Raw genomic sequence first — 24,633 nt, 5'->3', positions numbered from 1 at the left:
ACAGTGGAGTACTGGATTAAACCTTGATGCTGCCCGCTGCCATTGTTAAACAAAACATCTCTTGACATTTTATGGTACCGCTCTTTGACAAACTGTTTTGAGTCGGCATGGTAACCCATTGAAAACGGGTTCATGATAACACACAAGTACATTTTTCCGAGAAGATTATACACGGTGTAAATGGTAGTAGACTTTTATTCATAGACAGTTAGGACACGTACAGTATCAACCAAGGACTATGGATGGAAATGAGCTAAATCTGATGCAATGGCATGTTGTACATCAGTTGAAGGCATTCCTTTTCCCTTCAGTGAAAATGCTGCTGAAAGGACTGAGGGGAACATGATTCCTTTAGACTTTCTGTCTGTACCCAACCTTCTCTACGCCCATGTTTTAATCATTCTTCTTCTGCTCTCTAAGATTTACATGATTAGACAGACAAAACACAAACAAATCACGAGTTTGATATTAGCAGAATACGCAGCCATGAGACGATCCCCAGTGTTGAATTATTTTTGCTTGTTTTCTAGCTTGTTTATTTTGTTGTGTTGTGTGTTATTTCATGCTCCGTTGAACAAGGACACTCTTTCCCCTGATGTGACTTACATAGTCCTGTTTCTGAACACCACCCACGCACATACACAGATCCCCCTCACGCACTCTCACGTACACAAACGCACACACACACCTCGCTCCTCTACACACACAAACACACAACGTGTCTCCTCTACAGTCTCTCTGGAGGTAGTGTATCACAGTGTGAGATCAGCTGGGGGGGATTGGCCTCGGCCGCCACTCTATACACTGCAGCACAGACAGCAACACATGTTCACCTGGCAGATAGTCTCATACGACCTGACTCACCGGGCCTAGTGATGCTCTCTGAACTTGCTCCACAATATGGAGAATTAGCCCCGACAAGCTGCAGTGATGAAGTATATAATGACAGTGTGTTTTGTGCATGCGTGTGTGTGTGTGTTTGTGCAGGTGCAAGCCAGGCTCCTTCAACCTGCAGGAGAACAACCCAGCTGGCTGCACGTCATGTTTCTGCTTCGGACACTCATTGGCCTGCAGATCCTCCAATCACCATGAGGCTGTCAACATCACCTCTGACTTCCTTGAAGGTATTCAGCCAATCATGATTATATTAAAAGTACTGCATTCAGCTAATAACTATTGGTGAATTGTGAACCCCTTATATTGTGGTTATCATCCTGAGTCATTCTGCCATGCCCCCCTCTACACCCCCCTCGCCCTCTGCAGACCCAGACCGCTGGTCTGGACAGTTCTCTGGGGGACAGGAGTACCCTCTGCTGTGGAAGGAAGGTGAGGTCTACCTGCTACCACTCAGTGAGGATGACCTGGGCTTCTACAGAGCTCCAGGTGAGAGAGGCACAGCCGAAACACACACACACACACACACATACACACACACACACACACACACACACACACACACACAGAGAGAGCTAATATCAACTTTAAGGTGAGATATCAGTAGGACCTGGAGTTTTTCCCGACCATATTACCTGATCAATAAAAACTCTGGGCCCTAGAGTTTATAGGAGAAGTGTGTGCGCTTCCGGGATGAGGAACAAATACATGAAGATTCTGCTCGGAGAGAGCTCAGACATGTAAATATGTCAATCATATTTAAATATGTCAATCTGCCACCTATAATACCCTTGGCTTGTTACTCGAGATTATTCCTTTGTTTGATTGAACAATTCCCCATAGCATTGCCCTATAAGGTCATAAAACCTGTTAACTGCGACACCATTTTCTCACAGCAGACTCTTATCATGACCATTAGCATATAACATTTATAGCTGTCCCCGCTACAGGAGTTAGGGGCTCTCTCTCTGGATGCGTCCCAAATGTTACCCAATTCTCTATGGTTACTGGTCAAAAGTAGTACACTAAATAGGGAATAGTTTGCCATTGAGGACGCAGTCTATGTATCTGGAGCCCCATGAGAGAATAGGCCTGATGGAATTGGATGTCTTGGCCATGCTGGAAGAACAACAAAGTGGAAATCAGCCTGCCTAAGCTCAAGGTGGCTCCTCACTGCACCAAGGATCAAGCCTAGCGAATCAGCAGTCAACATAGATATAGAGAAACAGAAATAGCGGAAATCCCATTAGCTACCAACACATCCTGATGGTTTTATGTTCATTTAGACAGGCGTCTTTTAAAGAACCCAAGCATGAAAAGCCTAAGATCACAGAAGACGCCTGGGAGGGAAAACGACCGGGTCCGTTTCGGGGGATATATGTTGAGTTTCTTATATGTTGTTAAGTCAACTTGGATATGTTTAGATTGTTTAGTTTGCAAGTTTTCTTGAAGCTCGTCCATCACTCCAGTGTCTCTGAAGGCCACCACATAGTGATTCGTGTTCAAGCCCGTCCCCTTATCTCGCCGGCACAGCACTTGTTTGTGTTGTATTGCAGCGTAGTAAAATATGGAGATCTATTGCCCCGCCGTTGCTTTTAATGATCTCATTTTCTCCCTGCCTTTTTTCCCTCATGTGTACAGTTACTTGAAAGATTAGAGCGGAGAGGCAGGCTGCAAGGATATGCATAGGATTTCTCTCTCTCTTTCTCTCTCTCTCTCTCTCCCGCCCTCTCTCTTTCTTTCTTTCTCTCTGTTTGCGCAATAATCCTCCGGCAGCGTTTCTCGCTAAAGCGGAAGATAATTCTGAGTGACAATGCTCTGCTACCAAACAACACGGAGATGGAAAGCAATTTCTCTGATTCCTATTAATCTATTCGGTCGCCTATTTCAGTGCGTCTCTTTTTTTACGCCTGGCTACGTCTAGAATCAGATCAGGATGTGTCTTGATGAGAACAGAGAGAAGTGTTGGGGATCGACGTGTTTCTACCCGGCTTGCAGAAGTACCAGGCGACACTGCAGTGCCAAGGAACACAATCCTCGATATACAACGGAGGAAACGCAGGCCGGATTACTCGGAGCATTATCCAGCGATGTTCAGCTGGAGCCATTCAAAGACATAGAGAAGGCCATGAGGGAGTTACAGAGAGTGAAAATGAAAAGCAAATTAATTTACCACCACACTTGTCCTCTTCCTCTTGGCCAAGAAAAGATTGCGGCTAGTTTGACACCTAGTAGAAAAGGTCACGTTCCTACGGCGACACAGCACTTGTCAACCGATTGAACACTTGAGTGAAGCCTGCTGCCAGATTCTATCATAGATTCCAAGCCAAAACCACTTTCCTCAACAGCCTCTCTAATCACTGACATGGCAATTCAAGTTGCAGGCTTCTCCTCTCCAATCCTCCATGCTTAATGGTCCAACAGGTAGCTAACACCCCTCATCCAGAACCAGCCACCTGTGCCTTAGTGCCTGACATGGTCCAGGATCATATTCATATCTACACCAGGCCATGGTGCTAACATGGAAATCCAATGGGGGGGGGGTGGTCTCCAAGAGAGGAAGGGACAGCACAAAATGACTAGGGAGAGAAAAAGAGAGAGGGACCGTTTTCAGCATACGTCCTCTAGGCTGGATGTGGGCTGTAGAACGTTTATCACAAAATACCACCCTTATCCCTAATTGAATGTGAGCCTTAGAACGCTTAGGACAAACGTTCACCCTGATTGGATGTGAGCCCCAGAACGTTCAGGACAAACCACCACCCTGTTCCCTGATTGGATGTGAGCCCCATAACTTTCAGGACAAACCACTACCCTGATCCCTGATTGGATGTGAGTCCCAGCACATTCAGGACAAACCACTTCCCTGATCCATGATTGGATGTGAGTCCCAGCACATTCAGGACAAACCACTACCCTGATCCATGATTGGATGTGAGTCCCAGAACGTTCAAGATCCCTGTGAAAGAAAATTAATTTACCACCACACTGATTGGGGTCAAGAACGTTCAAGAGACTCTATCACACCCACGAAGTAGATTACGTTTTTGGGGTCCGTTTCTTTTTTTAAGCTAACATTGCGTTGTTACTAGGGTGCAGCGTGGTCTAATAGATCCTGAACGTCTTTGTGCACCAGGTGGTGTAGTCTTTCTGCCTGTTCTCCATGTAATCATGTCCCTAGCTATGCTGCACCTGTAGACCAATGGTTCCCAACTTCAGTCCTTGAGTATCTCCAACAGCGCACATTTGTGTCGTAGCCCTGGGCAAGCACACCTGATTCAACTTGTCAACTAATCACCAGGCCCTCAATTAGTTGAATCAGGTGTTTGTTTGTTGTCCAGGGCTACAACAAAAAATGTGCTGTTGGGGGTAATGGAGGACTGGAGTTGGGAACCACTGCTACACACGATGTATTGCAGGTTACTGGATTCACACTTGGCCCAGTTTGGTCTCTCTCTCTCTCTCTCTCTCTTGCACTCTTTCTCTCTCTCACCCTGCTGGGTGAAGTTAGTTTGTCTGTTCAGGTATTGCTGCACAGTGGTCGATGTAAGTTAGATGGGACTTAAAGTTGTTTGTTTGAAACGGTGGCAATCTAATTGAAATGGAGTTGATTTAATTGGTTTGGAGAGTCTAAACCCTCGATTGATCTCAGGGCTCCTCTACCGTTCACTAAATGTGACTGGGGTGTCAGGCATCGTGACGGGGACTTTGTGTGTCAGTGGAAGGAGGTCAGTCGTGGTTCAGGTTGAGCACATCACAGAGAAAAGCAAGTGAACGATTATTTATTTTCACACTTGAAACACACACACTCAACCATACACACAAACAGAAACACACACACTTACTGCTTTCACGCACGTCTTCTTAGTGCAATCAGAAACACTGTCATACCGACTCACACAGAGGTCCACATTTAAAGATGTTGTCTCTTTTCAATTACTCTCCTGTGATAAACCAATGAATACAGATCTATTCTAATGGTAGAATGCCATCTTGATGTGATCACAGTGAGAGTTCCAGTCACCCAGTGGGGTTCTGGGGGTGTCATAATAAAACACTGGAGGACCAACCAGAGGGGGCAGCGCTGAGTCTTTCATCCTGTGAGATGACTTCATTTTCCTGCCTAATCCCACCATCAAACCCCTGTCGTGGAACTTTTTACACAGGGACACTCAAAGACAATATTAAATGGATAATTGTTATTTGTCAGCGCGCTGGAGAGGTTCCAACAAACTTAAAGCACCACACTCAATGTCTGTCAGAAGCTCTGACTGGCCAGTCCCAGCAGTTGTCTTATATACGGCTATACACAGGCAAGTTATATTTGCATGATTTAGCATGATGAATTAATCATTAATTCATCATTAATCATTTTGTTTCATCCATGTGACAGACCAATACCGCATTCTCTCTCTCTAAGCTGAGATCTTGAAACTGAGATATCTTTCGTTCGTTCTCAAAACAAGGTCTGGGCGTATTGCCGAATTGCTGCTACTAATAGTGAGGATTTGTACAGTCAGCCACTTGCATAAACACAGAAATTGGTTTATAGAACAGCACATGAATAGAACACAGAAATTAGTTATAAGAAAAGTACAAACATAAAAAATCCATTACACCCCCATTGGTACTTATGTAGATCTGAGAGGACTGGATGAGTATAAGAAATATGGCAGTATCTACACCATGCCATCTGATAGGTTAGGTGGAAAATACCCCATGTAACCTCATTACTCAAACCTCTTAGATAAACACAAGTGCCTATGAATTGATTTGTGATTGAGTGTCCCTGACGTAGGTCTAACATTTTAAGGGTACCACGTGAATCACCTCGCAAATAACAGTAAAACGCACAACAGTACCCACTAGTCAGACAATAGGGTCAGAGCAAGTCGACCAAAAGCACATCAGCCCATATACCCAGTACATCAACCTGGGGCAGGTCAGGCAAACACATGACAAATCTGCCCAGAGAGCAGTCATCCGGGGCCGAGCGACGTGGTGGAGAAGATAAGGGCTGGTCCTGGATTCAGATCAGATGTGACTGTGAAGATAGCGGACAGCTGTGTGTGTTTGTGTGTGTGTGTCTACTGCAGCCCTGACACCACCAGGAGAGACCAGGATACATGACCCACACCATTACACTCAAAACACACTACCCTCAGCCAGCCACACAGACTAACAGCTGAAACACAGACATGGCTTAAAATACTATTTAATTGAGTAGAAAGAGGAGGAAGGGAAGCACTACTAAGGTACACTATAGTATATTTTGGTAGATAGAAGGTGCTCTTTGGTAAAAGGGGTAAATTGGTCATCAAAAAGAAAGGAGGACCAAGGCACTCTTCATATAATTAATTAAATTGCCTTTATTTGTATGGAAGTTTTTAAAAACCGACGCGTTTCGGCTGCATGGCCTTCGTCAGAGAGTACTCCCTGACGAAGGCCATGCAGCCGAAACGCGTTGGAGTGCCTTGGTCCTCCTTTCTTTTTGATGACTATTTAATTGAGCTTGCCTTTTGCAATGGAACCAATATATAAGTCCCAAAATTGCAAGCCCAGTCAACCTCCAGGGAGGCTAAAGCAAACGCTCAAAAAGATTTCAAATAGTACTTGAGTCCAGGGGCTCTATTCAATCTGCATCACGGAAGTTCAGTGTTACAACGCGACTGAAATGTGAAGGCTATGTTAGCGTGGTAGTGGAAAATGCATTCACGGTAAACGCTGCATATGTCAGTTCAATCAGAAATTGCGTTTACATTTCTATTGCGCAGTCTGTTACTCTTTCTGCGACACAGATTGAATAGAGCCCCAGGTCTGCTGGAGTATTATTCATACTGTGGCAGATCATGCTGTTGTGTATTGCCTTACTGAAAAACATCTGCCTTTTTAAAAGGTGGATTCCTGTTTTTATTGCTGTAATCAATCTTGAATGATGAAATGCCAGTCCACCTTTCCTTATCTATCATAGTGCTTCATTTTCACATATTTCTGTAAACAGGATCTTCTGCATCCTCTTCCTCACCCGCCCATAACTCAAAATGTAGTCTTTTTCAGGGATAGTTTTTCCCATGTGTTCTTTTATTAAAGAGTATTTGGGTTCCCTGGGTGCTGATCATTGTGTATGCAGTGAGTCTGCTGGCTTGTAGAGTGTGTGTCTGTACATGTGCGTGCGTGTGTAGCTCTTTGAAGTGGTGTTAATGTGCTGTAATGAGCCAGAGATAAGACGAAGGGTAATTACAGCCAGACTCCCACTGTGATCTCTGTGGGTTACAAGAGCCTTGGCCCTCGCACTCCACTACACACACACATTCTCTCTCTCTCTCATAAACACCAAAAGCCAAAACTCTCATTCAACACTACTACCCCTTCCAGCATGTTTGTCAGATGGCGAGAAGCTGAACTTGTGAAACACACAAAGACTCTCTATCTCTTTCTCTCTGACAGGATGTGAGATGGCTAAAAGCCTGCATGGTTATCCCCTGACCCTTGATGGATGTCTGTCTGTCTGTCTCCCCTCTCTCTGTAGAGAAGTTCTTGGGGAACCATCTCCTGAGCTATGGCCAGCTCCTCTCCCTGACCTTCACGGCCGAGGCCCAGTGCCTCCTCCCTCACAGTGTCACTGTGCTTCTGGAAGGATCTGGAATCACCCTGTCAGCTGACCTTTCACCCCAACCTGAACTTGTCCACCAGCCAGGCCTCGCTCCCCAGCACACCTTCACTCTCAGGTAAAACAAAATTGTGTGGGTGTGATAGCATGTGTACACGTGTATATAAAATACTACTATACACCTACTATTATGCTACTCTACATCATATAATCATATACAAATATGTAATACCCCTACTTACAGAACAGTGTATGAACCTCAGACTGCATGGATGTACCGTGTCATCTTCATGGCTGTATGATGTTCATACATTCAGCTCATTAGAATATTTTGGGGCGTAGTTTACTCACAGCTCTTTTTGTGCAACCATGAGTGAGAGTGTCCTTTCAGTTTATCTAATGTGTTGTGTTATGCTGGCAGATTTTGTGACTGTGTTTAATGATGGTGTTTTGTGAAAGATTCTTGTATGGCTGTGTTAACTGAGAATGTTTGACTCTCACCTTGGAGGCCCCCAGCTGTTCCAAAGGCTGATTAACTTGTCGTTAATGCAATAACACTGACCAGCATAAATAAACGATTGTTCTTCAAAAGGATCTATAAAGAACCTTTCAGATTGAGAAAGGTTCTTTATAGAACAATTCTCCATAAAGATTCTATATAGAACCACAAAACAGTTTTATATAGCCCCAAAAAGGGTTGTGACCATAGTGGAACACTTTATGGTGCTATGTAAAACCGTATTTAATGGTTCTTTATAGAACCTTGGGAAAGGGTTCTTTATACTACCATAATGGTTCCATTTAGAACCTTATGAGCATGGTTCTTTATTGAACCTTCAAAAAGAGTTTTACAGTATGTAGCACCATAAAGGGTTCCTCTATAGTTACATGCCAAAGAACCCCTATCTGGTACTATTCAGAACTATTATTTTTAAGTGTGTACTTTGGAAGCTGCCTTATGGCTTTGTAACAGACAGCTCTATGTCCTTTCTTGTGACGGCGCATAATGAGTAATGAGTTCCCCCACAACCCCCAGCCTGGGTGAAGGGGGACTTTGGTTCCCCCCTCAGAGCAGCGGGACCTGGAGACAGGACTGTCATTGTGTGGGCCCTCTCTGGTGACAGGCTCCACACACGTCATTAGAGAGACAGAGGTCTGGCCCTACACACACTCACATGCACGCAAACACACGCGCATACACACACCCAGCATCACCTCGTCCTGGAGCACTCATCTTTTCCTGGCACCACCCGGCTATATCCAGAAAGCTCAGCTGAGAAGATGTGAAGGGGACTTTTAAATGTCTTTCTCTGGAGCTCTCTCTCCTAGGTAGTTCTTAAGAGCTTCGCCAAGTCAAAGCAAAGTTTATTTGTCACGTACACAGTTTACAGCAGGTATAAACGGTGCAGCAACATGCTCACTTGCAAGCTCTCAACATTGCAGCACACATATCAATATCAATAACAATCACAAGTCAGATAATAAAATAAGGAAGGAAAAGGAGGTAGTATGCATGGTATAAAACCGATATGTACACCATAAGATATACACACTCTTAGAAAAAAGGGTTGAAAAATGGTTCTTTGCGGCAGGATGGGGTTCTACCAATAACCATTTTCGTCCAAAGAACCCGTTTTAGAAGACGGGTTCTTTGTAAAGCAAAGAGTTCTACGTAGAACCTATAACATCCCATGAAGAGGGCAAGACAAAACCTATTCCCCCTAAAGAGACTGAAAAGATTTGGCATGGGTCCTCAGATCCTCAAAAGGTTCTACAGCTGTACCATCGAGAGCATCCTGACTGGTTGCATCACTGCCTGGTATGGCAACTGCTCGCCCTCCGACCGCATGGCACTACAGAGAGTAATGCGTACAGACCAGTACATCACTGGGACCAAGCTTCCTGCCATCCAGGACTTCTATACCAGGTGGTGTCAGAGGAATGTCCTAAAAAAAAAACTCAAGCCACCCTAGTCATAGACTGTTCTCTCTGCTACCGCACATCATGCTAGGTCCAAGAGGCTTCTAAACAGCTTCTACCCCTAACCCATAAGACTCCTGAACATCTAATCAAATGCATAGTCACTTTAATAACTCTACCTACATGTACATATTACCTCAATTACCCCCGCGCATTGACTCGCTATTGTTATTTTACTGCTGCTTATTTTACTGCTGCTCTTTAATTATTTCTTGCTTTTATTTCTTATTTTTTTAGGTATTTTTCTTAAAACTGCATTGTTGGTTAAAGGCTTGTAAGTAAGAATTTCACTTAGGTCTGCACCTGTTGTATTCGGCGCATGTGACAAATAAAATGTGATTTGTGGAACCGTTTTTGGAAGAAAGGGTTCTTTGATGATTGTTTTGAAGGCAAGGAGTCTTTGGAAAGCAAGAAGGGTTCTACAAAGAACTCTTCTTATTCTGAATAAGATTTTTGTTGAATTGTTTTCTTATTTCTTTTAAATAGTGCCTGAGCATTAGTGTTTAAACTTTAACCTCAGGAGTTTGAGTAATCTGATATATTTTCAAACGTATGTGAGAACGTTTTAAACTGTACCTATATGGGAATATTTGTGCATGCATCTGGTATTCCCTTAATCATTTTACATACACAGTACTGACATAGTCTTGATGAAGGAGTTAAATTAACACTCATTGGTGTAAAATAACCGTTCATAATCAGAGTTGGGTGTGATGGTGTCATTATTACTCCGTGTAGAATAAAACACTCAAAACATTGCCCGTCATTATTATATTTCCCAGCATGCACTTCAGTAGGTTGATTTTCAGAATTGTTTGTTGCAATCTGTGTTTTTGCATTTACATTGATTGTTTGATTAATTGTATGCTACACAAAGATAAATCGCATACATTTTTCTAAACTAATCCAATCTCTTAGTAGTTGGCTGTATTGCACCCGTTACTAAGATGGTTGTTCGAGCTTAGATGAATCAGGTGGTCCCATTAACCTTACTTTTCCAACTTGGCAGTCATTCTGAATGCAGTTTGCAGGTGATTAAAAATGTCCAATTGTTAGACGTCCTCATAAGGCTGGAATTGCACATTACTCTACCAGCCAGCATAATACAACTTGTAGGTCTGATGTGTTTTGTAAAACAGGAATTTCCTAAGAACACTTTGTTAGTGTGTGACTAGGCAGGGTGGAACAGGTTCTCGGTAGAACCCTTCATAGAGGGTTCTTGGAAGACCCTTTAGTGGTTAAAAGGGTTCTTGTTAAAACCTTTGATGGTTCTAAGAACCCTTCATAGAGGATTCTAAGTAAAATCATCAAAATTATGAATGTGCATGTCAAGTATGACTGTATTTCTAATATAAAGTAGATAGTGTCTTAGTTGAGCTAGGGTTGGCTGTTCAACAGTCTGGAGGTAGAAGCTGTCTCTGAGCTTTTTTTTGCCAAATGTGTGTGAGTGTGCATGTCTGTGTTTGTGTCATTTTGGAAGCACACAACACACGGTCTCCCATACCCTGGCTATGTTGTCTTGGTGACAGATAGCATGCTGTTTGTCATGACTGTGAGCCTACGTGTGTTGTGTGAATGTGTTGAATGTGTTATCCAGGGTAAGTGGTGTTTTGTTCCCAGCATGCACGGCGCTACACCAGGGCTAGGAGGAGCTGTAGCCCTGTCACAAATCTGCGTAGCCCCAGCATTTTAGTGTTTTTTCCTATTTTTAAATAAAGGAATATGTAAAAGTTAATAACCAGCCATTCTGTTCCCAATCCGATCCCTGGCTGCGTGCTCGTGCCGCACGTGTACCCTATGACGTGTGTGTGTGTGGGGGGAGGAGGAGGAGTCTGGTGTGTGTGATCGTGCACATTTGTCTATGTTAAGTGAGACAACTACTAGCTAGCTAGTCGCCCATCTCACCCCGTAGCAATGGACTGTTTGCTGATCAAGAGAAGAGTGCGGGTAGAAATTGAAAATCCAGACCCAGACCCGGTCTCCGAGGGGGCCAAAGAAGAAGAGGGAGATGAGAAAGATGAGTCGGAGAGAGAAACTCGTGAGCCACGACGTGATGGAGCACCAAGGCAGCTCGTCGCTGCTAGCTTTGGACTTTGGATATTATCATTTCATATCATTTCTGACTTTGTGATAGCCATTTCATCCGAAGCATAATTACCAATGCACAGTTGTCTGATTATGCATATGAAACAAATACACGTCTTGTTGTTGTCGCATTTTGGATATATTGTGTTGTTATTGCTGAAAGACTTCAGTGCACATGGGCGCTTTCAGCTTTGCTGAACGTGAAAGACGTTTTTTGTCATTAACTTGTGGTCACTTGTATTAGGCTTATAGTTATTTTGTTGAATTTTCTTGGGCCAAATTCAATTAAACTACATTTATATTGAATGTGCTGTGTGTCATATCTGCTTTTATTGAAAAATGAGAACTCCCTTATAGCTCTGAAGTCATGAAAATCAACTATTTTCTTAGCACCCCCACGTATTGGTCAAGACCCCCCCCCCCCCCCCCCCCTTACACCCGGGAGAGAAAAAAATCACTTCTTCTTCACTTCTCTTCTTTCTCTTTACTCTTCTCTTTCTCCAGCCTCTTTCTGTCCTTCCCCCTGTCCCTCTGTGTCTCTATCAGTATGAGATTCAAGTTGTCTGGTCCCTAGGCAAGGTTCAAGTGTCTGTCTGTATGTCTGCCTGTCTGCGTGTGTGTGGGCTCCCACCACATACTTAACCCAGACCTCCAGGCGTTTCCTGGTCCACTGATGATGTTCCTCTTATCCTAGCAACAGCTTAATTACAGGCCCAGTGTCACGCACGCCAGAGGCCTTCACTGGCCCAAAAAGTTGGACCCGTCCCGAAATGGACCTGGGGCTTTCCCACCCGGACCCAATATTTATAAATAAATGTTTTAAATATAGAGACCCGTTCCAAATGGACCTGAGGACAACTAGACCGTTACACAGCGACACTCAAAGTCAATCTTAAATTAATAATTGTTTATTGTCAGTGCGCTGGAGAGGTTCCAACAAACTTAATGCACTATAGTGAACGTCTGTCAGAAGCTGTTGTTTTATATATGGCTATACACAGACAAGTTATATTTGCATGATTTAGCATAATTCATTCATCATTACCGTTTTGTTTGTTGTGACCGACCAATACTGGTTCATAACATGACCAATACCTCACAAGGCTTCTCTGTCACGTTCCTGACCTTATTTGCCTTTGTTTTACTTTGTTTAGTTGGTCAGGACGTGAGCTGGGTGGGTAGTCTATGTTATGTGTTTCTATGTTTAGGTTCATTGGTAATTAGCCTTATATGGTTCTCAATCAGGGACAGGTGTTTGACGTTTCCTCTGATTGAGAACCATATAAAGGTAGGCTGTTCACACTGTTTGTTTGTGGGTGATTGTCTTCCGTGTCTGTCGCACCACACGGGACTGTTTCATTTTCGTTCGTGTATATAGTCTGTTCCTGTTCGTGCATTCTTCGTGTTATTATGTAAGTTCGTTTGTTCAGGTCTGTTGACTTCGTTTACTGTTTTGTAGTTTGTTCAAGTGTTCATAGTGTTTCGTCTTGTGATAATAAATCATTATGTCTACATACCTCGCTGCGTGTTGGTCCGATCCATGCTCCTCCTCGTCTGAGGAGGAGAACGACTTCGACGACCGTTACATTCTCTCTAAGCTGAAACCTTGAAACTGAGAGATATATTTTGTTCTCAAAACAAGGTCTGGGCATACTGCCAAATTGCAGCTACTGATAGTGAGGATTCGTTCAGTCAGTCACTTGCATGAACAGAGAAATTGGTTTATAGAAAGGACAAACATAGAACATAGAAATTGGTAAATAGAAAAGCACAAGGATACACATTTCCATCACATTCCATCCTCATATCACATGGTTGATGACAATCATTACATTTTAATGCAAGCATTTAAATTTTAGCATCTATTTCAAAATATACTCATATTAATGTAAGGGAAATCAACACAGAAAAAAAACGGACACTTCATAATCTCAAACCCTTCATTCTGGGTTGTACAATCCAATTAGTATGGTAATACTATAATCATAATAAAGGTTATACTTCTATTAATGTGAGTGAGCATCAAAAATACACACACATACACAAGGGATTTGTAGATTCAGAGGTGAATCACTTAATGTTAACCATTGTTTCCATATCTCTTACCACAATCAGGTTGGATTGACCTATGTTTTTTAATAACTGTCCCTGGGACATCAACTTAGTCACAATATAAAACACTGTTGTTTAACAATTCTTGTTGAACAAAAACCACCTTCAATCATTGTTCATCGTCCGTATCTACAGGGGGAAATGGGAGCTCATCCAGAGTTAGCAGCTCATTAGTTTCACCATCCTCTGGAGGAGCAGAAAACATGATAGCTGAGGCACAGATCATCTTACAGCATGTTAATAACATTTCACAGGGAAGAGAGAGAGAACACGTGAGACATTTTCCTACCCAATATTTATTATATAAGGTACGATCATCACTGCGCTTTGTTGCCAACCGTCAGTGGAAGTGTTGTAGCAGTTGATGTTTTTGATGGTTATGCCAGTACAAATAACAGTGCCTTCTTGACAAGATCTGTTAAGTGAGTGTTGTCAGTGAATGTGTTTAGTTACTACCAATCTTCACTGTCTCTTCTGTAAACCACATGCATATCACTTGCTGATTAGCAGCATACTGTAACAGCGGTGACCTATGAAAAGCTGGCAGATGTGGCTTATTCTTGGCATGGCTTTCAGCAAACTCTTTTTGGTCTTCCATAAAGGGGCAATTGTTCATAAACATTGAAGGGCTGATTTAAGTGCATGTGATACCAAATAAACATAAGATAACTCCTTTATAGCTAGTCACCATGTAATTGTAGTACTCATAAATATGCTAATGAGCCACCGACGGCACATTGTCCCACCTACATTTCAAAATGCAGTAATGATGCTGCGTTCCTAACCAAGTGGGAAGTGGGAATTTACAATACAAAAGTCTACCCTTCGCACGCGCTGCGACGCAATCTATAGTAATTGGCTGGATATTCTCAAGCTTTGTTTCCCCATCAATAGTAAATACTAGTGACTCCACAAGTCAGTTGACATTACACATACCCGAGATCAGTTACAATCATATCAGATCCTACCCAGACCTGTGACATTATTTAGAGAGAGAGAGAGAGAGAGAGAGAGAGAGAGAGATTTGCATTCCTTCATACTGTAATAACATGTTGCGGTCCTCGGTAATCATGGACCTGTGTTTGTCTTCTTCCAGACTTCACAAGGAGGAGACAAGACTGAGGCCTTTTCTGTCTGCCTTCCAGTTCCAAAGTCTTCTCTTCAACATCACTGCATTCAGGATCAGCAACGCAGGAGGACACAACTGTAAGTGTGTGTGTGTGTGTGCACGCCGCAAGATCAGAATGTTAACACCAACAGTGTTAAAGGAAATACTTCCTTAGAAAGTACATGTGACCCACCGAAATAAGGTTAAACTAACACTTTTCAAAGTGTTGACAAACTAACACCCCTAGTGTGTTGGTTCCCTAACACCATGGGTGTTGTAAATTCCGACTTAAAATAACACTTTATTAGAGTTGATGCTGTCACACTATCGCAGTGTTGGGGGGGTGTAAAGCCTTATATCTGTAGTCTCTGAAAGACTACAACTTGTGTTGGGCGATCTAGATAAATGAGAGAAGACGGTCTAGATCAATGAGAGAAGACTTGAAATAGACAAGATGTCAGTAAAATCTTTGGGTAAATTACATCATCTGGTCTAACAATCTGTAGCTACAATTCTCTGCAGATTGAGGAGAAATGGCACCTCCATCGCTCTCATACCCAACAATGCATTTAATGTCTAAGCACGAAGCTGCAAAACCAAAACCCCCTTCCTCATCTCAAAGTACTGTCAGTTAACCTCCCCCAGCCCATTTACTTTGACAGATCATTCTTGTCAATAGTAGCCCTTTGCAGGGGAATTTTGTAGACCTGTCTTTGTATTTTGTTTTGATAATCTGCAGAAATAAGAAAGGTGTTTGTGTTATTACTGTGTCGTCTTGATTTTATAATTTTCAGTGTCCCTTACTGGTTTCTGTCCCACAATTTTGTTGTGCTCCATAACTGCAATGTGTGTTTGCTCCCTCATGCTTGTGTACCCAAAATGCCCCCACTTTGTGGTATTTTTCAGCAAGGCACTGTGGAATTACTCCAGATAACCTGAGTTTTACAAAGAGAAGAGGGGTAGACGAAATTGATTACATGGTCTGGAAGGTACTACCTCTAACCACCGTTCTCCCCATAAAACAAGCACAAACCATACAAACATTACCCAATTCATGTTTATACCATGCTTACTGTAAATTAAGCTATCTTAGCTGTCAGCTTGTAAATATTTTGGCCAACTTATCTTCATCTTGTGCAGAGCTAGGGGTTGGAAGCGCATGATGGTGGAATCAGCTTCTGTACCACCTTCCACAAAATACACAATTTAACCACCCCACTAATTGTATTGATCTCTATTAGACTTGCTAGCTAAGCATACCTAACAATGGACATTTCAATATAGTCAGCTTGCTGTTACCTACCTAGAATCACTAAATTGGCAGCAAGATTGCTAGCCAGCTGAGACTACCAACACACAAATAAAGAGTGAGTTAGTTATATCGACAATTCTATTTTTAGTGACAGATTGTTTTCCAGACAAGGGTGGAATAGATGAGATACTCTTATTTGGAAACATTAGCTAGCATACGTTAGCTAACTTTGGTTAAAGATAGATAGAACAAACAAACATGTTTACTCTGCTGAAGGTAGCTACCAGTCTAGCAGTGACTACCATGGCATAGGCAACATTGATTGACATTATGTATACCAAAGATAGCTATATGATTTAGCTGATGGCTTTCAGAGTTCAATATAGGACTGTAACGTTAGCTAGCTAACTTACCCAGCTAAACTGGCAAGCTAGCTAACGTTAGTTGACCTTTAATTGAGAATCTTCCGTTTTGTTGTGAAGGGAAAAAATCAATGGTATCAGCTGTTGTCTGTTCAGCCTGAAAATTCTCCTGATAATCTTTGGTCACCGCATCATTCTTGTTAGCCACAAGCCACTGGCAGAATCGGGGTGAATCTCTGGTAGGTAGAATGGTGAAAGCTAACTAGCCAGGCACAGAACACCACAAGGGCAAAATGACTAACATCAGTGAAAAACATTTTTTTTTTTTTTTTATATCTTGCCCAGAGAAGTTCTGAGACTACTGTGTGTTGGTCGTTCGAAGTAAACACCAATATTCAATTTTAATCTACTGGTGTTAACCCCACTAGAATCGCACACTCTAGGAGCTCAGATGCAAAAATATTTAATTACCAACGTTTCGACAGGCAAGCTGTCTTCATCAGGGTACAATCACAGACACTGCGGGATGACTCGTTTATATATAGTGTCAAGACACACAGGTGTCTGTAATCATGGCCAACAGTGGCCTAATATCATTGGTTAATTACTCATATTAAAACGGCATAGAATGAGCAACATACAATTAATACTTAATTGTATGTTGCTCATTCTATGCCGTTTTAATATGAGTAATTAACCAATGATATTAGGCCACTGTTGGCCATGATTACAGACACCTGTGTGTCTTGACACTATATATAAACGAGTCATCCCGCAGTGTCTGTGATTGTACCCTGATGAAGACAGCTTGCCTGTCGAAACGTTGGTAATTAAATATTTTTGCATCTGAGCTCCTAGAGTGTGCGGCTCTCCTTTATTTTCTAGTTTTCTACTCCGCTAGCCAGCACCTCGCCTACATAGGTGTGCGTTTCTTTTTTCTTCTAGATAACCCCACTAGAATCAACACTCAGATTGAACACAACACTTTATACCTCAACACCTGGATTGTAACACTTTTGTAACACTTTTGCTGTGTGTATGTTTGTATGTGTGTTTGTAGGAGTGGGAGTGCATAAGTGTGTGTGCACACAGTACATGCAATGGCTAGCGTGTTTTTCATTTTTGTGCCTCCGGTACTCTATTACTGTGAGTATGTTTATATTTAACCTAGGCATTTTTCTTAATCAGAAAAGTTGTTAAGGTATGATGTGCAAGCAGGCAACATGCTCTGTAGTCAGTGTAGTGGTTCCTCTCTACCCTGTTATTCACATTTTCCTGCCTAACATGAGAGGGCTTTACTACAGCAGTTCGTTAATAGACAGCAGTCTGGTTCCTACTTCCTGCTCTCAACCTGCTGCCCTCTCATTGGCGCCGGCCTCTTCTGTTAGGCTCTGAGGATAATCTCTCTGATAGCACCGCTGGGCCTCGCAAATATCAGCTGCCAAGTTTGTTCACTGGCAAGGGAAGTTCACTACTGGATCTCTCACTTAGTAACAGTCTGCCTAATTCACTTTCAGATAGACACGCACCCATGCACACACGCACACACACTCTATCTGTCTAGTTTATACACACAACCACTTTTAGCCTAATAAGTGATAGAGGCACACACAGACACACATTTCCATCATCAGTTTAAGGGCATCTTTAGACTGAGTGACTTGTCGCTGAGTGTTCAACACATCTGCTCTGACTGAAGCACTGAGTTGTGCCAAGTCCATCTATGCGAGAGCAGGACTTGCATTCACAGATATTGCCTGTCTGTTCTTCCAAATCTTCTGCTCTTTTTTTGGGGGGGGGGGGGGGGGGGGTTCTCTCTCTCTCTCTCTCTCTCTCTCTCTCTCAGTGTTTAGATCAATGTACTGAGATGATCTGAGAGGGATTGCATTGGATTACAGCACAGATGACAGAACAGCTATTCAAAGCCATTATCTCTCTTTCAGCCACTTTAATTACGGGTGTCACAGCCACACACACATTAAAACTTACATACACACTATGCACATGCACACATTCACACTTGCATCCATACTACAGTCGCTATCTCTCTCTCTCTCTCTCTCTCTCTCTCTCTCTCTCTCTCTCTCACACACACACACACACACACACACACACACACACACACACACACACACATAAACACACTCCCTCTCCCTCTTACACACATACACACGCATTCATACAACCCCTATGCACATCGTGGGGGAAAACATTGCAAATGATTTGTCTCAAATTAGTTCTCAAACAGTGTTAGAAGTGCCTTATCTCTGCAGGCGCCCAGAGACGCTAATAGGAAAATCCGACAAAGCGCTTTTTCCTCCCTCCCTGCACCAAAACACAGATTAAGGCATTCATTATTAGGCTGAATTATTTTAATGACAGGATTGTCTGTAGGCGATTTCTGTCACATTGTTGGGTGAGGATCCTGCCTGTGTGACAGCTAAGTGGTACTGGGAATGTTATGTTAGGGTAGGAGGCTTCCAGTTCCACACAATCAACAGAGGGAGTTGTGAGGGGTGGAGAAAGGTATGACGGGAGAGAGGGAGAGAGCAAGATGGAGAGAAGGAGATGGAGAAAAGGGAGAAAGAGATGCAAAGAGAGCGAGATGGAAAGGGAGCGATGAGGAGATGGACAAAAGACAAAGAGGGAGAGAGAGATGGAGAGAGAAAAATAGGGAGACATGAGGAGATGGAGAAAAGGAAGAGAGAGAGATAGAGTGATAGAGATAGTGTTGTACAGGGGTTAGCATGCAGCCAGGGGAATGGTCGTCAGGGGGGATGAGTTGGTTGGGTGCTGATTTGCATATAGTATGGTAAATTAACTGTGTTTGATCGTCGCTGAAGGATCAGGGGATCACAATTTGTTAGAGCCCAAGTTCTCTCTCTTCCTCATGCTCATCCTGTCTTTTCCCCCTGTCCTTTTCTTTCCCTCTGTTCCTTTCTCTCTCATTACACATTCATCTCTTATTACACACACAGGCTACATTTTTGATCTCATGAAAATCGCACATCCCTGACTCGCTGTGACTGACACACATGCAAACACACTGTTAAAAGCCAGGCGCTGGACCTTGACTAGTGGTGGTAGTATTCTGTATGATGGCTGAGGAGGATTCAACCTGTACTATCCCCCCATCACTATTCATGAAGGAGAGAGGGATCAGTAATCCCTGTGTGTGCTGGCTCCTGCCATACCTCCATCTCTCCTCCTCTTCCTCTCCTCCATTCCTCCTCCTCCTCCCTCACTCCACTGCACTGATTTATTTTGTTTTATCAGAGATTCCCAGAGTGAGGTAGCTAGGTGTGTGTGTACACCCATGTGCATCAAATGTGTGCATGCGCGCACACACACACACACACACACACACACACCCACAATATCATAGAGCTACAATGTGTAACAGAGTTTGCATGGTGAACAGCTGGCTTGTCTTCTTGGGCACCTCGGGACCTCCAGTGAATATCCAGAGAGACAGAGATGATAAAAGTGTTAGCTTTACCAGCTGATATCACTCTCACACTACTGTAGCCTACAGAGCTATATTCTTGACCACCCTCTTGCATGGGCACATAGCCTACAGTAAAAGACATATGGGGTGAATTCCCACCTATGTACAGTGGTGAAAAACGTACTCAATTGTCGTACTTGAGTAAAAATAAAGATACTTTAATAGAAATTACCTCAAGGAAAAGTGAAAGTCACCCAGTAAAATATTACTTGAGTATTTGGTTTTAAATATACTTAAATATCAAAAGTAAATGGAATTGCTAAAATGTACTTAAGTATCAAAAGTAAAAGTAAAAGTATAAACCATTTCAAATTCCTTATACTAAGCAAACCAGAAGGTAACATTTTTATTTTTTTATTGATGGATAGCCAGGGGCACACTTCAATACTCAGACATCATTTACAAACAAAGCATTTGTGTCCGCCAGATCAGAGACAATAGGGAAGTGTGTGAATTGGACCATTTTTCTGTCAAAATGTGACGATTACTTTTGGGTGTCAGGGAAAATGTATGGAGTAAAAAGTACATTATTTTCTTTAGGAATGTAGTGAAGTAAAAGTTGTCAAAAATATAAATAGTAAAGTAAAGTACAGATACCCCAAATAACTTCTTAAATAGTACTTTAAAGTATTTTTACTGAAGTACTTGCACCACTGCCTATGCAACAGCAACTTGTCTAAATTCCTGATGATCAAACACACATTATTACTGGACCATTAACTTCAGTATGTCAGAGTAGCCTTTCAGAATTAGTATGTTTGAGCATTCATGCCCTCTCTCTCGTCCTCCTCTCTCTCCAGAGTTGGAGTTAAAGTATTAATGATCTCCAAACTCTCTCCCCAGACACGTCCCAACTCTCAGGGGTAACCCTGGCCTCCGCTGCTCACTCCTCCAGCCCTGTTACCTCCTCTACCCCCCCTGCTCCCTGGGTTGAGGTGTGTACGTGCCCCCCGGGGTTTGGGGGTCAGTTCTGTGAGCTGTGTGCCCCAGGCTACACCAGAGAGGTCCCTAACAGAGGACCCCTGTCACCCTGTGTGCCCTGCACCTGCCACCAGCACGGACCCTGCCACCATGAGACAGGTAGGAGTTTTTTCATCTGTGTCTCTCGTGTTTTCTTGTTCTCTCATTTTCTCGTGCTCTCTCTATACCTCTCTTTCTCTCTTCTCATATCCTCTATCTCCTTCTCCACCTTCGCTTTTCTTCCCTTCCCTACTATTTTCTACCCTCCCCTTGCACACTGATTGCAAATGGTTCTATATAGTGCCATATAAGGGTTCTGTGGCTTGTAAAACAAGCAGAACCCTTTTTGGTGCTATATGGAACCTTTTTTCATAATGTTCTAAAATGGAACCTGTTTGGTGATGTAAAGAACCCTTTCTTAAAGTTCTGTGAAGATACATAAAAAAAGGTTCTACGTAGCACCAAAAAAAGGTTCCGCAATGGTTACAACACTTTTGAGGGCTATATAGAACCCTTTTATGATTCTTTATAAAACCTTTATGGAGAATGGTTCCATAAAGAAGATTTCACAATCTCAAAGGTTCTTTGTAGAACCACACATTTTTTTTGCCATATTATATCGTTAAAATGACATAGGTTCTATTGTTGTGTTTATAAGTCTGTAATAGGGCAGAATATTTTCTCATTATTTTACAAATGTTCCATCCCAAGAATAAATCCCTTTTCTCCCGAGTAACCCGGTATTTCCAGCCAAAAAATGGAAGTGTCATTCAAAAGTATTATAAAGCATATAAATGTCTAGATTTAATTAGAGCTTTGATCAGCCTGATGCTACCTGAGACTGATGAGCCATATATTAAATACATTTTATAAGCCCTACATTTACGATAAGGTTCCACATAGCACCATCCTTGAGCCCAAGCCCAAAGAAGCCCAAATTATTGTGCCGTTATCCAATACATATACTGAATGCATGATATAGGCTACTGAACATTACGCACGACAGAAAAACATAAAAGCCCACAGATGTAGCTAGCTCTCTTGGGTAAATAAATGAAACTAGCTCCAGTAGGCTAATCTTTTTGAGTGTGAACTGTATTACTTTACTGTATTGTATTATACTGTATTATATGGACTGGAATTACGCACATTGTTCAAACCATGATAAAGCAGAAGAGAACATTTGATTCTGGTGCAGCACATGCGGCCTACAAATTTACAAGTACAGGCTAGCGAATTTGATTTTAATTTTGAAATATAATAGGGCGAATTTGTATTATTAGTAGGCTGAAACATACATAACTTTCATCATATTTCCCCTAATGTTATTGGCTTACCTCTTCTTTCTCTCTCTATTGTTGCTTCATTCCTTCCTCGCTTTCAACAGTTAAATGAAACATGTTTCGTTGTCCTTGAATAATATAGGACTAGAATGGAGTAGATGGAGGAGGCTTTCACTTCACTTCACAAAGATTGAATGGTTATGGGTCTGAATAAATAACTGCTATAGCCTACCGCCATTGTGCATTTGCTGTTCTTTCAAACTCCGTGTGAGTTCTATTGGCTGCTGTATTTAACATTCAGCAAAAAAAGAGCTTGCGTTCCTCTTCGAATAGTCTATTGGTATAAGAAATGCTAAAATAAAATACTGTCCAGCAAGCTATTCTAGTCTAGCTTTTCCTGCATGGGACTCCAAGAGCTAAGGAGCATTTTTTAAAGAGATGCCAGGAGAGCACATGTGTTTGCGTATTGCACAAGACACAGAGGCTATAAATTAGGAGCTTATTATGCATAACCCATCATTAATTAACTAGATATAAGGCTAACTCTGCATTGAATGTATTACCTGAAAGAGGTAGGCTAGGACATCTATATATAGGGCTATATATCAATCTAGAACAGGATTAGCTATTTTGGATGCCATTTGAATGGGGTTGATGGAGAGAAAGACTAAGAGAGTGCTCGCACGTGCACTGATTTAAAGCAACAATATTTGAGTGAACTCTGCAACTGCAATAAAAAACAAGGTGACCCCCGAAAGCCACATGGAGATGGGCATGCGGTCTTTATATAACTGTGGCATAGGCTATGTTGCAGCAAATGTTGACCTACCTGTTGTAACAGTATAGCTTCCGTCCCTCTCCTCACCCCTACCTGGGCTCGAACCAGGGACCCACTGCACACACCAACAACTGCCTCCCACGAAGCACCGTTACCCATCGCTCCACAAAAGCCGCCGTTCTTGCAGAGCAGGGGGAGCAACGACTTCAAGGTCTCAGAGCGAGTGACGTCACCGATTGAAACACGATTAGCAAGCACCCCGCTAACTAGCTAGCCATTTCACATCGGTTACACTGTCACAAGTAAAAAAGTGACCATAATGAGATGATAGGTCTACATGCATAGTGAACTGTGCTCCATACTGAGATGGGTCTGTCCCCACCCTGATCGTTGATTCATCATGCAGAGGATGTAGAGAAGCCAGATTTAGACATTGCATATCATTTAACAGTTCCATTTCACACCATGCTGTTAATATAAATAATTTATTATAATTTAACAGGGTTTTTTTGGGTGGTAAATCCCGGTAAATCTTGGTAACCGGGTTCCCGTCATTCAACCCTAGTCTGGAATGGTTGGGGGTCCCTGGGGAGAGAGTTGAAAACTACTGAATCAGTCAACCGTTCTCAATTTACGCAAAACCATATGTGAGTTTGTCACAACACACTGTTTCTGGGCGTATATAACATGTAACAGTGTAATACAACATATGAGAAACTGGGTGGCACAAGATAAGCTGTGTGCAAACCAGACCCAAAGTATTCAAATGAGCTACCACCCATACATTTTCATTATCACTAAAAGAGCAAAGTACTCTTTTGTGAACTATAAAGAACAATTGAAGAGCTCATAGGGTTCAAAAGGCTCCCCTACCCAAAGAACCCCTAAGGAACACTAATTTTGTTTGTATGCCTTCCCCTCTCTCTCTCTCTGCAACTTAATTGGTGCTATATATCCTCTACAGGATTGGTGTGTCCCCTGCGGGACGGTTGAGCTAACGTAGGCTAATGTGATTAGCATGAGGTTGTAGGTAACAAAAAAAAGGACAAAGACATATCTGATATTGGCTACAATTTACAGTAGCTATTACCGTGAAAGAATACCACGCTATTGTTTGAGGAGAATGCACAATTACGAACTTGAAAATGTATTCCTAAACCAATTAGGCACATTTGGGCAGTCTTGATAGAACATTTTGAATATATGTGCAATGGTCCATTGGATCAATCTAAAACTTTGCACATACACTGCTGCCATCTAGTGGCCAAAATCTAAATTGCGCCTGGGCTGGAATAATGCATTGTGGCCTTTCTCTTGCATTTCAAAGAGTATTGTATTATCTTTTAGCAGATCTAATGTGTAATATTCTTCTACATTAATTTCACATTTCCACGAACTTCGAAGTGTTTCCTTTCAAATGGCATCAAGAATATGCATATCCTTGCTTCAGGTCCTGAGCTACAGACAGTTAGATTTGGGTATGTCATTTTAGGCAAAAATTGGGGAAAAAAGGGTTGAATCCTTAAGAGGACAATCCTTTCTTGAAGGTTCAATAAATAACCATGGAACCTGTATGGTGCTTTAAAGAACCTTTTCCTCAGGTTCTATAAATACCTATTAATTAAAAAAAAAAATCTACAGTGCCTTCAATACCCAATAACGTCAAAGTGGAATCCAAGTTTTTTTTTTTGTAATTAAAAA

General features: G+C 42.3%; 1 protein-coding gene across 1 annotated transcript in view; it reads left to right on the top strand.

The window, feature by feature from the left end:
- The window catches only part of lamc3 (laminin, gamma 3), a 235,332-nt gene that overhangs the window by 120,219 nt on the left and 90,480 nt on the right, over nucleotides 1-24,633 (top strand). The window contains exons 8-12 of the mRNA XM_038965701.1: nucleotides 988-1,124; nucleotides 1,264-1,383; nucleotides 7,424-7,622; nucleotides 14,778-14,887; nucleotides 20,755-20,991. Of these exons, the coding sequence (XP_038821629.1) occupies nucleotides 988-1,124; nucleotides 1,264-1,383; nucleotides 7,424-7,622; nucleotides 14,778-14,887; nucleotides 20,755-20,991 (803 nt within the window). The remainder of the gene's footprint in view (nucleotides 1-987; nucleotides 1,125-1,263; nucleotides 1,384-7,423; nucleotides 7,623-14,777; nucleotides 14,888-20,754; nucleotides 20,992-24,633) is intronic.

Source organism: Salvelinus namaycush, chromosome 26 (assembly GCF_016432855.1).
Source record: "Salvelinus namaycush isolate Seneca chromosome 26, SaNama_1.0, whole genome shotgun sequence".
NCBI lineage: Eukaryota > Metazoa > Chordata > Actinopteri > Salmoniformes > Salmonidae > Salvelinus > Salvelinus namaycush.
This window is presented reverse-complemented; position numbering and strand designations above follow the sequence as displayed.